The sequence below is a fragment of the Scaptodrosophila lebanonensis genome, unplaced genomic scaffold, assembly GCF_003285725.1.
Source record: "Scaptodrosophila lebanonensis strain 11010-0011.00,11010-0021.00 unplaced genomic scaffold, SlebRS2 tig00000076-arrow-arrow-pilon, whole genome shotgun sequence".
NCBI classification, from domain to species: domain Eukaryota; kingdom Metazoa; phylum Arthropoda; class Insecta; order Diptera; family Drosophilidae; genus Scaptodrosophila; species Scaptodrosophila lebanonensis.
This window is the reverse complement of record NW_022060560.1, coordinates 58,891-74,590: the sequence shown is the minus strand read 5'-3', so window position 1 is coordinate 74,590 and position 15,700 is coordinate 58,891. Positions and strand designations below refer to the sequence as shown.

General features: G+C 42.8%; 1 protein-coding gene and 1 pseudogene across 2 annotated transcripts; one reads left to right on the top strand and one right to left on the bottom strand.

Moving 5' to 3' along the window:
* Nucleotides 1–452: 452 nt before the first annotated feature.
* On the top strand, nucleotides 453–1,925 carry LOC115625642 (annotated as a pseudogene).
* Nucleotides 1,926–2,638: 713 nt separating this feature from the next.
* LOC115625644 lies at nucleotides 2,639–5,807 on the bottom strand. 2 transcript variants are annotated; one of them, XM_030520770.1, is made up of 5 exons: nucleotides 5,288–5,807; nucleotides 4,318–4,645; nucleotides 3,953–4,258; nucleotides 3,352–3,353; nucleotides 2,639–2,706 (listed from the first exon to the last, which is right to left on the bottom strand). In XM_030520770.1, exons 1-5 carry the CDS (start codon nucleotides 5,790–5,792, stop codon nucleotides 2,639–2,641), a joined length of 1,209 nt encoding a protein of 402 aa, XP_030376630.1. In that variant the 5' UTR covers nucleotides 5,793–5,807. The 2 variants fall into 2 exon arrangements, with proteins under 2 accessions (XP_030376630.1, XP_030376631.1); XM_030520771.1 differs by lacking the exon at nucleotides 3,352–3,353 and having other exon boundaries at nucleotides 3,957–4,258.
* Nucleotides 5,808–15,700: the final 9,893 nt, after the last annotated feature.

Below are 15,700 nucleotides of genomic sequence, written 5' to 3'. Positions count from 1 at the left end.
AAACGCTGTCGGCGCCAGCGTTGACAGAGGCCTGCATTGTATTTGCGACGATTTTTCTGCTTTTCATTAAAACCCAAATCGCAGGCGGAAAATTCGCATTAGGTTTTCTTATAACACGACGATGTCAACAGCGGCAGCTGGCAGAGAAGCAGCAGCACCACCACAACAAGCTTTACGGTCAGCGTGACATTTGAGAAGCAGTAGTAGGCGGAAAAGCGCAGCACGTGCCGCGGCTGAAGTGTGTGTGTCAAGAGATTGTTTGTTTGTGCGTGCGTGCGTGTGCTGGAGTGTGCGCCAAAGGATAGCAGGACATTCGCCACATATGTGAAATTGTGCGTGGCCGTGCATTCAAATAAAAAATAACGTGCTTGACTCAACTCTCCAGTGATACCCAGCCTCAAAAATCGAACAAAAATAATTTACGCTTACCAACAACACACAACGGCAGCAACATGCTAACTTTTACGGCCTACAGTCTGCTCGCCCTGATTTTCGTCCTGGCCACGTCGCAAGGCACGCCCGCCATCGCCGCCAATGAGAACTCGGTAAGCCACGGGAGAAGGAAAGAAAATGGAATTAGCGCCGTGCGATAAAGACAAGGCGAAAACTTTTTGGCTGGCCAAATCAAGCATAAAGGAGGTATAAACTTTGCACAGCTAATGGGTTTTGTTTTTAAAACACACATTTTGCCAGCCAAACTGTTGCCTTATCGATACATAAAAGGGTCCGCAAGTGTTGGTCATGTTCTGTGGACCAGCTGACGGCCATTTTGTGCCATTTAAGCTCAATGTCCTGCAGCAATTTTTGATTGCGACCACAGAGACAATTGTGATGGGCTGTAGGGTTCTAGGGAGGGGAGACCTAATTCAATTTATTATGCACACAGAAATCAATTTTGGTCCTGAAAAAAAAAAGCAAAAAGCATTTGACCCCAAATTTAGGGCATGTGGCTATATTTTGAGAACAACTGCTCTTTGAGCTCTTAGGCTAATCAAATGAAACTCAAACGATGCTGAAATTGACATTTGAAAACATACGAACCCAATCCACCTCGTCCTATCCACAGATAAGCGCCGACTATCGCAACCGAATGGAGGAGCAGATACTTGCCAAGTTGAATTTAAAGTGCAGCCAAAGGGACAATCATTCTTGTATGATGCTAAAGCTGATTGTGTTCATGAATCGACTGTTCAAAAAGTCCAGCATCGAGCTTAATGAGAACGTCAAGGTCTTACAAATAGGTGAGTGAGTGGGTCAGCGGATGGATGTCACTAAATTTTGTAACAAAACTTAACCCATCCGGCATTTCTCGTCCGCAGAGATGTGTCGGAGATACCAGATGATCCCGAGGATGACTTGTTGCTGGCACGTGCCATAGATTCCGATGAGGAAACCTACGGATTGCTGCTGGCCAACAAGCTGTGGAAGTTTGTGCGCTCACGTACGCTACGCTATAAATTCTCTGACACAACGCGGACTTTGTGCTCGGCAGCGAGCCCCAGGGTAATCTAAACATCGGTGTTTCCGTGCGACCCATCGAGGCATTGCAGGAGGGACGTGGCAAGATGAAGAACATGGGTCCCATGCTAATGATGATGGCGGCCAAGACGGGTGTGGTGGGAGCCATACTGCTCAAGGGTCTCTTCCTTCTAGCCGGCAAGGCTCTGATAGTGTCAAAGATTGCACTTCTGCTGGCGGTTATCATATCGCTGAAGAAGCTGCTCTCGCACAAGAAAACGATTGTGGAGGTGCCAGCACACCACGACAGCTACAGTTCGGGCTGGGCACGCGCCCTCGATGGCTTTGTAGAGGGTCTGGCCGAGGTGCCGGCCCAACTGTTGGCTCAAGATGCGCAGGAAATGGCCTATGGAGGTCAGCAGCCTAAGGCTGCGGCGGGGTCGGGGGCAATGCCAGGCAATAAATGAAACAGTGCAGCATGTGGTGCGTGTTATTACTATGCCCTGATTGATGGACGGTCTAGCTGGGGCTCTTATTGACTGTTACTGTTACCCGTATTTGCCGACTGTTCGTTATTTGACTTGCTCTATTTCTATTAATACTCGTACATTTTCAAGCTAATTTTTCTTCTTATTTATTTTGCTCCATGCCTGGGTACTATCGCTCTATGCCTGCTCGCTGTATCTGTTATGCTTCACTCACTCACTTATTTCACTGTTTATGTAATTTATTAATCTATATATATTTATATGTTAATTTAATATTTATTGAAGAATAATAATAATAAATGTTATGCAAGACACATTACAACTTCGAGCAACCATGTGCTCACTTATTTATTTGCTTTTTTTTGGTTTTTGTAGCATTTTGATGCTAATTACAAGAATTCGGCTAAACTAAATGTGTGCGTTTAGACTCGACTAAACTTAAACACGTTACAGGCAATAAATAAATAAATACGTAGAAATATCGATTATTTAAAATATTAATTAAGTTTACGAATTGCAGGGACGAATTCGAGACCCCGCAACCGTTTCGCATATCCTCACTGGGGCGTCATCAGATGTTATGGCAAGCAAAACCTCTCTCAACTGTCTTTGGTTGTGTGGGGGGGGCAGCAGCTGCGCTAATTGGCTAGACTTCCTCACCTTCGCACCTTCCTCGCCTCGCCGGCACCTCCCTACGAGCGGTAGTAGGGCATGTGCGGCTGCACGTAGTTGTAGATGAGCGGACGCCTTGCGGGGGTGGCTGCAAGAGGGTTGGGGAAACTTAGCTTACAATTGTGCTTTATCTCTGACGCAAGGGCTTCATGGTTTGCCAGCATGCAGAGGAGAAAGTGTGGAGAGTGCAGCCGAAAAGTATGCTATGAATAATTTTTGAACCATTCTATATGGTGCCGTGCATTGATGTGCACAAGTTCGTTTGGTTCACGTGCCACTGGTGAGCTAGTTCGGTGCTTCAGTTCATTAAGCTCAATTTGAGGCGCGCTCACATCAAGATATCGATGTGTTTTTATCAAATTTACTTTCTAATGAAAGCGTGTATTACTCATTTCCATTTCAAATATTACAGCCACGAATTGTTAAATCCCTAGATAATATTTATAGTGAATTCTGATTAGTTCCCCAATAATCTATATTTTTGCAAATATTTTCATTCAAATAGAAGGAAGAAAAAAAAAAAAGAAAAGAAACTGAGCTGATATAATATGATCCTTCTTGTTATTACGAAAATGTCCGTACTTAATAACGAAAATGTAAAACAAAATGTTCATGGAAAGTTTCTCAAAAGCAAATAAAACAAATTTATGTTATTATTTCTTCTTTTCGGCATATAAGAGTTATAAATACGAGTACTGCCATACTACTATAATTTGTAAGTCATCAAAGAAACACCTCAATAACAGAACAGAAATATCGAGAGAGATAGCGAACTATCCAAACAGTTCATTAAGAACTCCAGAGTTTTACATTTTCGGGAAGATTTAAAGACAAGGTTCTGGCAACAAGCAATAACAACTGTCTTAAAAATCTGAAATATTACTCCAAATATTTTTTGAATGGGGAGAGTTAGAAAAATATAAATATTTTCCATTAGAACTGAGAAATACGCTTCCAAAATGAATCAATTTTTGTGTTGCCAAATGAAATAAGCATCAAATCTTTGCTCAAACAAAGTTTTGTTTGCAAACGGGGTCTTGAAACGAATTCAAGCCCATGGAACTCAAATGGGTAGCAATGCGAAAAATGTTTTATACACTGTCAGAATGTTTATCTGTCATCTGCATATTCATCGTCCTCCTCCTCCTCCACACTAGCCTCGGCAACGGCAGCAGCCACGGCCAGTGACTGGCCGATCGACCACAACTCATGTTTCTTAAGGGCATGGACGTAATGTTGACGTCTACGATAGAGCAGTGGCGAGTGCCATAACGGCCACAGCTTGGCTGTCTGAAACAAGGGTAATGCTGCTTTATGGCGCCGTCACTTATCACTTACTCTTCGCTATCCAAGAATCCTCACGTTTCACTTTCAGCCCTGCACTGCCTAGACCGCCGAGCGCGGCCAACATTGTATTGTTGCTGCCATCGCCGGCCACATGCGAGTGCATATGGCTTTCCGCAGCCAGGCTCTCCAGACCAGGATGGCCTGAAAGGGGTAACTGACCACCTCCAACAGCAGCCATATGATGCAGAGGTGAAGAGTACATGTCGCCTGCGGCCAAATCGCCCGGATGCATGGGATAGTCCAGACCATAGGGCATCATATAGGGCGAGTGCTCCGGGAATTGGTACATCATCCTTAAAAGTAAGGTCAGAGGTACACGTCGTTGCATTTACTGCAACTCTAATATACTTACTTTTCGCTCGCATTGTCCATTAGCTTCTTGATCAGCACAATGGCGGCAACCACAAAGGCAATTTTTGATATGAGTAGTGCTTTGAGGGTCAGAAGGCCTACTGCCTTGGCGGCTACCATTGTCCAACCAAATGTCGTGGCTGCCAGATACATTGGTATGTACATTTGGAACTGCTTCTTGTCCTGCTGATGCCGCCGTCGTCCGCCACCACCGCCACCAATACCACCTCCACCACCACCTCCAAGCAGCCCACCGCCTCCGCCGCTGTCACCACCCAGTCCACCTAAACCGCCACCTCCACCGCCGAGCAGGCCGCCGCCGCCGCTGCCTTGCAAGCGTCCTGTCGAGCATTGAAAAAACAGGACACGTCTTATGTTTTATGGATTTAACGGCACATCAAGGACAGGTTGGGAAAGTGAGTGTGTATGCGGATATGTGTGTGATTGAGACAAGCGCAGGAGCTGCCTGCACATCATGATTGATGTTGTGTCAACAAAATGGTGCAACAACAGCAACAACAGCTTCTTCCAAGGCATCCTGGCCTGCCACCAAACGCCGCATTTAATAGATATAAATAACGGCATCGAGTGGCCTGACTAAGGAATGCGACGGAGTCTACTTGTATTATTATGCACCAAGCATAGCCTTTACGCTGTTTTCTTGGGCCGTGTACAAATGAATTTGTAACTCAAAGTTTTCACGTTCCACCATTGTTGTCCGTGTGGCTTCAAGTGGACCAGAGGCATGCCACCTTATTATGCCAACTGGCATTTTAATGCGTCTGGTTGGGCATGCCCATTGGGCCCCCCAGAGCAGAAGCAGAAAAGCTACAACAGATTCTGATTGTGGTTGATTGGGTCTAAGTAATGATGCTAGCGCCTCGGCTGAAATCGACTGACATGTGTCAGTCTTGATTGGCTTCTTTATTGATGGGTGTACAGCTGGACAGGATAAAGATATTGTGATTCACTAATCCTACCTGTGCTGCTGGTCGCCTTCTTAAGTAGCGCCACCTCAATGTAATCGCTGTCATCTTTGGCCCGCTGCACACTGAAGACCATTGGACCCACAGGTATGCGTACAGCATTCCCGCTGACAAAATCCATGAAGCTGGACAGTCCCCGACTGCTGCCCCATTTATTCTTCTTGCTGCGCGCCTCATCCGCCGGCAATGCTGGCAGCTTCACCAAGTCAAAGAGACCCAGCTTGATGGTCTCGCCGCGCCGATAAGACTGCAAGATACCATTGGCCACACCATATAGGCAGCTAGCATTGTTGGCACACTTCCAGCTCAGCTTGTTCAAGAGGTCTGTGTTTTCCACACTATCGACTGCAGGATTCGCTGGCTCCGGCTGTGCAGGCTCAAGGCCCAGCGCGTTGGCTGACTGGGCACCACTACGCTTGTGTATAGCCGCCGAGGACAGCTGCAGGCTCAGTAGCACACAAACCGTGCATGCTGAGAAGTAGTGCAGCATTATGTGCTCTGGTTCTTGGACCAATCTCAACACCGTTTACAGTCTTTTGACTTTACTTTCGAGCACTCACTCACTTAGACACTTCTACGAACACACTTCACAGGACGAGTTCGCGGGCGTATCCTTCACATCGATATTGCTTAAGCGCGGAGTAGAATTTGATATTTAAGCAGCTGCTGCAGCGCATTGCAACACGCCGCTATAAAGACTAATTGCTTGCCGTTGCATGCCACTCAGTTTTATTGTTAAGCCTCAGTGGCAGCATCCACGGCTGCCCAAAGCAGAAGCTGCGTGCAGCAACCGTCTCAGTCGCAGTCGCCGCACTCCAAGCGCAGTCGCTGCCCCTGCCCCTGCCACTGCCACAATGTATGTTATAAACAATTTTGCTATAGTTTTGATTTCAAGCAGATCTGACAGCCAGCTGAGTGATGGCCTCGTCAACGGCGCGCGCACTCGACGGGCGTCAACTGGCAGAGTACGATGGGCGCACTACGAAATAAACTAATATAAATGTGTACGTGCTATGATACTTCAAGTTGCTTTTGTTAGGACCATGCAAATAAAACAGCAGCCTCTTAAAAATCGCAATTGTCGAGGGAAACCTATTCCAATTTAGAAAATCGTACTGCAGTATTAAATTGAAATCAATGGTACAGTTGTGGATATTTTTTCTTCTATATGTTGAGAAGAACCATGACTGTAATAGGCTTCAAAGCCTTATCTCCTGACTGTGGCGCAGAATGTGATTTATCCGGTTGCAGACCAAAAATGTTAACTCAAGAAACAGAAACATTAGACAAGACTGTCTATATTACAGTCCCTTGTCTCAGGTATAATCGAAATACTAAGGCGAGACCTCTTGACTGCCGAGGATGATGTTATTCATGCGGTCGCAAGCTAAAAACTCAAGAATTGGAAACGTGAGGATCACATTTATAGACTGAAAGTAAGTAACAACTCTAAGATGTTTCCTTTAAACATGTTTCAAAAAGTTCAAACTTGTTCCTCATAACAGCCTTAACATTCTTCTTATGCTCTAGTACTTCCGATCATGTGTATTCTAATGGTATTTTAAATGCCTAATATTATTTATTTTGGGGCTGGTAGCTATATTTTCCGTCTGTTAGAATGTTTTTGTTTACTTCTAGGATCGATAGGAAAACAATGCAGTTGAGGCCAAGCAATGTACACATTTTCATTCCAATTATAGTACAAACTCGGTATTAATAGTTTAAATTATTTATTTTTATTTGAATTTTTAACACAGCAATATGTGTTGAATTATTGATTTAAAAGCTTTGTAAAACAATGTTCTTCCACTATAATTAAATATTGTACACAAATAAAACTTTCTTCGAGTTTTTGTTAAGAAATTATATAAAAAATTCATTTATCACTTTATACAAAATATGAGGGATAAAGAGTGACATTTAATATTTATACTCTCGGTTAATAATTTAGTAATAGTATTTGATTTGGTCCCATTGTAGTTGGCTTGTTGTGCCCATTACCGTTGGCGACAGTGCGCTGCGTGCTTTTCAATTGGAAAGTTCGCATTGTTTGCCAAGGCGTGTCTTTGATCTTCGCCGGGGGATTTGTTTGTTGCCAAAGGTTCAAAGGCTGCTGTCATTATTTGGTTGCAATTAAAACACAAACACACTAAGTACTAGTGCCTAGTATTGAGATGTGTAGGGCGGTGGATGCAACAAGCTGAGCGCAGGCAGCTAAAGCTTGGTGGGCACTCAACTTAATGCGGCTAATTTAGCGCTCATTAATTGAAGTAATTTGCAGAAAACAATTTTTCAGTCAGTAGTGAAAAGTAAAAGCAAACAGCACGAGCATTAAGTCGACAGGGGGGTTGGTAGAAGGCAGCTTTGCAATGCCGCCAACATGTGGCCACGCCTCGGCAGCCAACAAGTGTGGCAGCAAAGCACAATTGTTTGTACAAAGATGTATAAATAAATAAATAATAAAAGAAAAGTGAAACGAACTATTAGCTCTCGTTTTCCATAGATCGCCAGCATCAGCAAAATCAGCAGCACCATCAGCACAATTAACACGACCATAGGCATTATCTTCGGCAACCCAGGCGGGTATCAAAAGCAGCCTTCGGTTGCTGTTCAGTTACATTCTGTTGCACATGCGGCGGGCGGTTTGGCAAATGCAGCCAATAAACACTTTAAGTGTCTGCCGCTGAAGTAGCTTCTTTCTTCATTTTGCTGTTGTTGTTGTTTTTGCTAATAAATATTCAGTTTGCAGTCACGCAGGCCGCCGACAGTCGACAGCGCAAGTGCGCGATATATTGCCCCCAACACTCGGCGCCTATTGGTTAATAATTTTCAGCAAATGGCAATCAGAGCTCAACTGTTTTGTGGCACCATTTTGCGCCTTGCTACTACATAGTTGATATATTACAACATAATGGCTATAATTCACTCAATGATTTGTTGTTCGCAGCCCCTCGGCGTGACGCTCTCAATTCGAACCAAATCTAAGTCCACGCACTGTCCTGTCCTGGCCATGGTCAATGGCAGTGGCAGTGGTAGTCTCCGACCCAAAGAGCGAGCACCCACAAAAGCGCAAGTAATGCGAAGCGTTTTGCGTGGTTTCGCTTAACAAGAAAAGTAAAAGCAGTTGGCCAGATCGGCCTGCCATGAATAGAGGAGCCGTTGCCACAGTCGGCTCCATAAAAAGGAAAGTGACGCTATCTGAACACCAGTTTGCCAGTTGCGGGCCGTTGGCTGTTTGAGCGTCTCTGTTCGCATTGAAAGTGGTAATCCAATGCCATGCCAACTATGCAGATTGCAATGCTAGTGCCAAACATTGTATCAGTTGTGCGTCGGTCTATACCAACCAACGCCATCAAAGTTTAATGATCCTTGACTTTGGCCTGATACATGGCGATCCGGTTACAATTCAAGCAGGGCGTAGTCGCCCATGTCTTTGGCCCGACTGTGATGTGGCCAAGTTAATTGAAATTGTTGAACTCGTATGCCTTGCCCAAATGTTTTATATTTAGCTTTATAGGCAGCTCAACATGTAAAACAATTCCCCGGAAAGGAGCAGAAGTACGCTGTTTTGTTATACAAGTATATCTTTAAATCACCTTAATATTTTGAAGATAACATAATACTGTTTTTCTTCATATCTCCAGTATTAATTAAGTAGCTAACGTAGACATAATAAGAATACCAATAGATGTAGGCCAAGCAAGAGCGTTTAAAGAACAATTGCACATGGCGTTGAAGATAGCGCACAGTCCCAGAAATGATTGATTAGAAAATTTGAAAAATTATGCCAGGCTTTTGGGAATTGAAACCGAAGTAGGTAGACCATTACGAACTTATCAAAAATAATCAGCAAATGAAACGCATTTCAGAACTAGAATTCAAGCACACTTTCAAGAGAATAACTAGTGAAACTAAAGTACAAAGCACAACATCTATATTAATACATTAACATTCAGTAGGCAGCACTTATGTACTAATTATAAAGATAAAGATACTTGTAGAGCAAAAGAAAACAACCTACAATTTACATATGTATAAATAAAATATAACTCATAAAAATAGGTTAATTAGTCTAATCAAATCACTTTTAATTTTTGTCTAAGAAAATTGTGACTAGTACATTCATTTTTAAGAAATTTTCTTGTCGTACTAGTAACTATGCAACAAACAAACAATAAATAAATAAATCAATTCAAATTGCACCAAACGCTGCAAATTAGCTCTTTTTCAAAGTAGTTTTTAGGTCCATGTTACTACTTACTAGCCGTTTCGAAGCTATCAGTAAGTTAGAGAGCTATCTTTCTGGACATCCACCAAGCATACTTGTATTATGCGAATGCTTTCGGCAATTTGGAGTACCACTAGATAGGCAATTTTATTTCAGCCTAATTCTGTTTAAAGTTGCTTCATATCGTAATAATAGTTAGAGCATTCCGCATGCGCTTGACGTTTACATTGTGCTTTATTTCGCATATTAACTTAAGCCTTTCAAAATGTGGGAAGACCTAAATAGCCGAAGGCTAGAATACATTTTTATGTATAGACCTACAACAAAGGAGAAAATAAATAGCATAAATAACATGTGACAATGAAAGAGGAAGCAAAAAACAAAAACCAACAAGAGAGAACGCTACAGTCGAGCAAGCCCGACAGTGTAATACCCTGTACCCAGGTAAGCTTCCGTCACTGAGTTATATGCGCCCATAGCAGCAGCAAAAAGAGGAAGAAGAAGAGCGAACTTGTTGCCTGCAGTTTGTGGGGGTTGTACTGGCGAGAATTGTTTCGCCTACTAACTTTTCTTAGAATTGACAGAATTGAATAAAATTTTAGACAACAGTAGATATTTATTTATAAATTATGTGTGCATAGTTTAGTTTAGGTAGCATTTGAAATGTGGACGCTATTGACGAAATCTGCAGCGGGGGAAGGGGGGAGAAAATTAAAAAAAAAAAATAAATAAACTCGTCTTTTACTCGGATCTAGGAGAATCTGGGTGCCAACTTTGGTTATTCTAGCTTTTATAGTTTCTGAGATCCTCGCGTTCATCCAGACGGACGGACAGACGGACGGACAGACGGACGGACAGACGGAGCGGACAGACGGACGGACATGTCTAGATCGATTTCTCTCGTCATGCTGATTCAGAATATATATACTTTATGGGGTCGGAGATGCTTCCTTCTGCATGTTACATACTTTGCACAAACCTAATATACCCTTTTTACCCTACGGGTACAGGGTATAAAAACAGAAAATCAGAAAACAATGGAAAAGTAACGAATTTAAATCCTTTGTGCTCCTCTGAACTGCTAATTAAAGCTGCTGACACGTGCACAATTGTCGACAATTAAATGGAGAAACATTTTAATTATTTGTTTTACGAATGTTTGTAGCAGTAGGTTTACTTTTAGTTTGCGTGTGTTTTTGAATAGGGATTGCCTTGAGTGGTCGGTTTTTATCCGTAACAAAGCTACTGGGAAGCAATTTAAAACCGATTTTGTGGTCATTTGGTTGGTCAGATGTGCCTGCTAAATTTACGAGAAATACAAGTTGATGCTACTCGTACCAGGAGTGTTGCCGGCATTTTGCGAAAATCTTAAATTACAGAGCAATTAAGCGATGATTTTGAAGCCATAGCATCGCATATCACAAAGTAAAATGCTGAGGTAAAAATAAACGACATCTACTCGTAGTAGGACTGTTTACTTTTGGCTACATGGTAATTCTGAGAACTAAATGTAGACAAAAGACTCAAACAGCCTTGGATTTTAATTGAATTTTGTTCAAAAGTTTGCAGGTGTCTGTGTGGAGTGGTGTGGTGTGCATTTTGCAAAGTTACGGCTCAGATTTCATTTTAGAACCTAACTCCATAGGTACGTTCTACTCGCATGTACAGTAACTGAAGCTTATGTATGGGATATAAAGTTTAATACTTCCCACTTTTTATGTAGACATTACTGCCTTGTTTTGATCTTTGCTTGGCTACATAATGTCTATTTCAATTATTCGCTTCCCGCCCCACCTGTCTGTGCAAGTTTGCAGCTGTTTGGAAGTTCGCACACCTTATCAGCCTCGCCATTGCAAGAATATTTGAAAAGTTTGCAGGTAAATTGTTTCAAAAAACCGGCTGAATAAAATTGATAAGAGCCGTGCGACTACCAACTTGATGTCTTCAAGCAAAATAAACTTAATTAAAAGCAACGCAAAACGGTTGAATTTTCAAATACCATTCTCTGTTTTCTCTAATTACGTGGTCGAACATTCAATTGGTTCGTTTGTTAGCTGGTTGGTTGGTTGGTTAACTGAATTACTGCATATGTTGTTTTGTTGTTTATTTTCACCGACATGCAAGCGGAATGCGCATTGCTTTTATTATAATGCCAGCCAGTACTTTTGTTTGTTTTGTTTTTTTCACTTGGCTAATCGATTGCCTGAGCCCAGTGACTCGTTTAATTTATTTTAATCTAATTGTTTTTCTAATTAAAACATATTTTCATTTGATTTCACCTGCCCGTGTGTTGTCTGCAGCAATCGGCAAACAGTTAGGCGCAGCCCCCAGTATTTTCCTTAGTCGACCATTGTTGTTTGTGGTTTCTTTCTAATCTTGTTTTGCTATTGTTGCTGTCATGGTATTGTGATTATTTTACCACCAAGAGACGCCGCAGGATGTTGACTTATGCGAGGGTAAGCATAAACACATTTATGATTACACATACATATATACTCGTTTTTTTTTTTTTTTTTTTTTTTTTTTTTTTTTTTTTTTACATATATACAATTTATTAACTAGTTTTCTACTACCAATATGGCAGCTTAAGCTAGTTGAAAGTTAGGGAATACAAAAGTTGTCTATAGTAAGCATCTATAGGACGCACTTATATCTATGTACATATATACAATATTTACAATGTTTTACATTAGAAATGAAATTATATTTTATGATATATATTATATATTTTATACAAGGGATCTTGTGGGGAGATCCTTTGGATGGCACTTCTTCAATCTTCTCTTCTTAGGTTTGGACAGGAGCCGCCTCGCTAGTGCGTTGGGGTGACTGCCGAGTCGCTTCTCGTAATTGCTTGCGTGCATTTGAATGACATCGCCAACCTTGGGGACACATAAGTCTCTTTCGATGTCCCTAGTGCGCATATACCAGGGAGCGTTGCATATTTTTCTGAGTATTTTAGCTTGCGCAACTCTTATTTTATTTAGGTTCGATGCAGCGGCAATGCCATAATTGGTAGCGCATACTTCCATATTGGACTTAATATGGACTTGTATACTGTCACCTTACTGTGCAGAGACAGCTTGTTGCAGGGTGCAAGCAGCCATGCCATCTTTCCGGCTTTTGCCATGACCGATCGCTTGACCATTGTTGTATGCTTGCTGAAGTTGAGCCTTCTGTCCAGAATGACACCAAGATATTTGTGCGAATTTGTATGACTGAGCGTGGACCCCAACATTGTGATATCTCCGCATGACGACGGCCTTGTTGTAAATGTGACATTCGCACACTTGCTGGCGTTGATACCAATGTTCCAATTCAGAGCCCACTTCTCGAAACTACTTACATACTGCTGTAAGGCTTCCGAAGCTACATCGATATCTCTGCATCTGGTAAGCACCGCAGTGTCGTCTGCGTAAGTAGCTATTAGTGCGTCATTCTCGTCTACTCCAAGGATCTCTTGCGGTGCAGGCATATCAGCAGTAAATAATGTATACAGGGTAGGACCGAGAACACTGCCTTGGGGCACTCCTGCACAAATTGAGCGCCTCGTGGATTTCACTCCATCAACAGCAACTCTGAAGCTTCTGTCCCTTAGAAAGCTTTCGATGAGTTGAAACAATTGAGGAGTTAGTATGCCTTTCAATTTGCAGAGGAGACCATCATGCCACACTCTATCAAAAGCTTGTTTAATATCCATAAACACAGCCACTGAGTACATCTTTTGCTCCATGGCTTCCAGGGCGAAGTTGACCACACGGTGGAGCTGTTCCGGTGTTCCGTGACTTCTTCGAATCCAAATTGCCATTTTGGAATTCTGCGCGTCACGGCTTCGAGCTGGAGAATCCGGTCCAGAATCACGCGTTCCATCATCTTCCCGAGGGCAGGTAGCAGACTAATCGGCCTATATCCATCTACTTCAGTATGCTGTTTCTCTGGCTTTGGAATCATCGTAATTAGCGCCATTTTCCAGCAGTTTGGAAAGTGCCTCAGCCTGAGTATGTTATTCATGAGCAAAACAATATACAGCAGAGCCCTTGTGGGGAGCAGTTTCAGCGTCCTGTTGTCTAAAAGGTCTTCTCCAGGCGCTTTTTGACCTTTAGATTTTTTATCTGCTGTACCACTTCTTGCAGTGTAACTGGGCTTGCAGGCAAGGCCATTTGGAATGGCATCTCCAGCCTAAGCTCGACTACCCTTCGCCTATCTGCTGATGTAAAGTCAAAAGGCTTAAATCTTTCCTCTAGGCTGTTTGCAAAGATTTCAGCTTTCTGCTGACTGGAATAGCTCCATCCGCCTGAAGGATCCTTAATTGGAGTCTTAGGGATGACCAGCCTCTTGAATCGCCTCGTAAGCTTCCAGAGCGAGTAATTAAATGATGCATCTGGACCAGCACTTTCCAATATGTCATCAATTCTGCCTTGTCTGATTTTAGCAAGCTCTTTTTGCAGTCGATTGGACAGTCTTTTGTAGATTTGATGAATGCGAGTATCTCCAGTTCTTGCATATTCTTTCCTGACTCTTCTTTTCAGGCTTAAGAGCGCAGCAGCCGTTGGTGGTAGACTAGCTTGACTATGTTGGGTTGGCAAGCGTAAAGTTTTCGGTGCAGCAGAAGACGCAGCCAGTGAAATGTTCTTCATGAGGATTGATATCGCGTCTTCGATATCCTCTGGGCTGTTAATTTCGACGTTCAGGTTAATTCTTCTTTCGAGATCGGCTTTAAAAACATCAATACGGGAAGCCAGGTGGTAGAATATATTCCCTCTTGGGATTATATTGCGGTGCATGATGTAGCGTCGCTACTACTGGAAGGTGATCCGATGCGAGCTCATATTTTGTTTCAACGGTGAGTCTGTTTAGGGCAATCCTGTTGACAATAAAGAAGTCTAGTGCAGAGGGGTTAAGCCGTGTGTTGTAAGAGTAGAAAGTTGGCTCTCCAGTAGCAAGAACTTGGCAAGTAGTACTAGCTATGGCCTCTTGCAAACACCTTCCTCGCCTGCAAGATCTGGAATTACCCCACCATTGGTGTTTTGCATTAAAATCACCGCCTACAATAAACTTATCTCCTAAGGTTGCAAGCAATAGATCAAAGTCGGCCCTGCACCAAGCTTCATTGGGAGGAAGATATAGGGAGGAGACTTTGATGCTTCCACCATTCGTCGGTATAGTTACGCTGGCCGCTTGGATGCTTGTTTTAGAATTGGCTCATTCTGTGAATGAGCGATACTTGATCTAATGATGACTGCAGAACCACTTTTAGCGGTGCCACTGGGATGATTAGCGTAGTACTGGTCGTATCCTGGCAAATATGCGTTCAAGCCAGGACGCATATGCGTTTCGGTTATTAACATGATATCGATCAAGTTTGAACTTAGGAAAAGCCTGAGTTCATCATTGTTTTTGACCAGGCCCCGTGCGTTCCATAATCCGATTTTTAACAGCGGATTTAACATTTGGATATTAGTTTTTGTACCAAGTCACGGAAGGCTCTATTGGAATCCATATTTTCCTGAATGAGCTTATACATTTGATCCATTCTTGCGTTTAGATCAAAAATCGCCTTTTCCAGCATACTAAATTTATTGTTTAGATGCCAATCTTCAGCGGAAATGTGTGCCCGGGGCGAGTTTTGGTTTGTTGGCGCGATGGTACGCTTTCCTTCAATTGGCCTTGCTGCATCAGCGTAAGAGAAGCCACTCTTAACAGCAGAGCTTGAGATGAACTGTACTTTATTGCCTTGGTTGTTTGGGTAACTCCTATTGCTACCGATGACTAGACCATCTCTCGGCAACCTCACAGCTGGCTTAAGTTTTTTGGCTAGATCAATTCTTACCTTGCAGCCTCTGAAGCTCGACATGTGGTCTTCGCCGCAATTAGCGCATATAAATTCCCCATTATCATTCAGGGTACATGATTTTGAGCCAGTATCATGGTCCCCGAGCATTTACCGCAAACCGGCGTTTTAAGGCAATAGTTCCTCGTGTGCCCGAAATCTTGGCATCTGAAGCATTGTACCAGCTCTTTACTCTGTTTGGCCTTTGATATTGTAACCCTGTGTCTACCAATTTGAGTTATTTTTAGTGCCTCAGCAACGTTGGGTGCGTTCTGGAGGTTAACGTAAAACATATTTTGTCTTGTTTTTGACATTATTTATGTCCTCACCATCCTCCTCA

Bases quoted from the DNA above. Each gene is read 5' to 3' on its own strand.
- LOC115625644 (XM_030520770.1), bottom strand. From the start codon at position 5,792: ATGCTGCACTACTTCTCAGCATGCACGGTTTGTGTGCTACTGAGCCTG. The intron at 4,646-5,287 runs GTGAATCACAAT...GACGCTTGCAAG, and splicing joins CAGCAGCACAGGTAGGATTA to GCAGCGGCGGCGGCGGCCTG. The intron at 4,259-4,317 runs GTAAGTATATTA...CTTACTTTTAAG, and splicing joins ATGGACAATGCGAGCGAAAA to GATGATGTACCAATTCCCGG.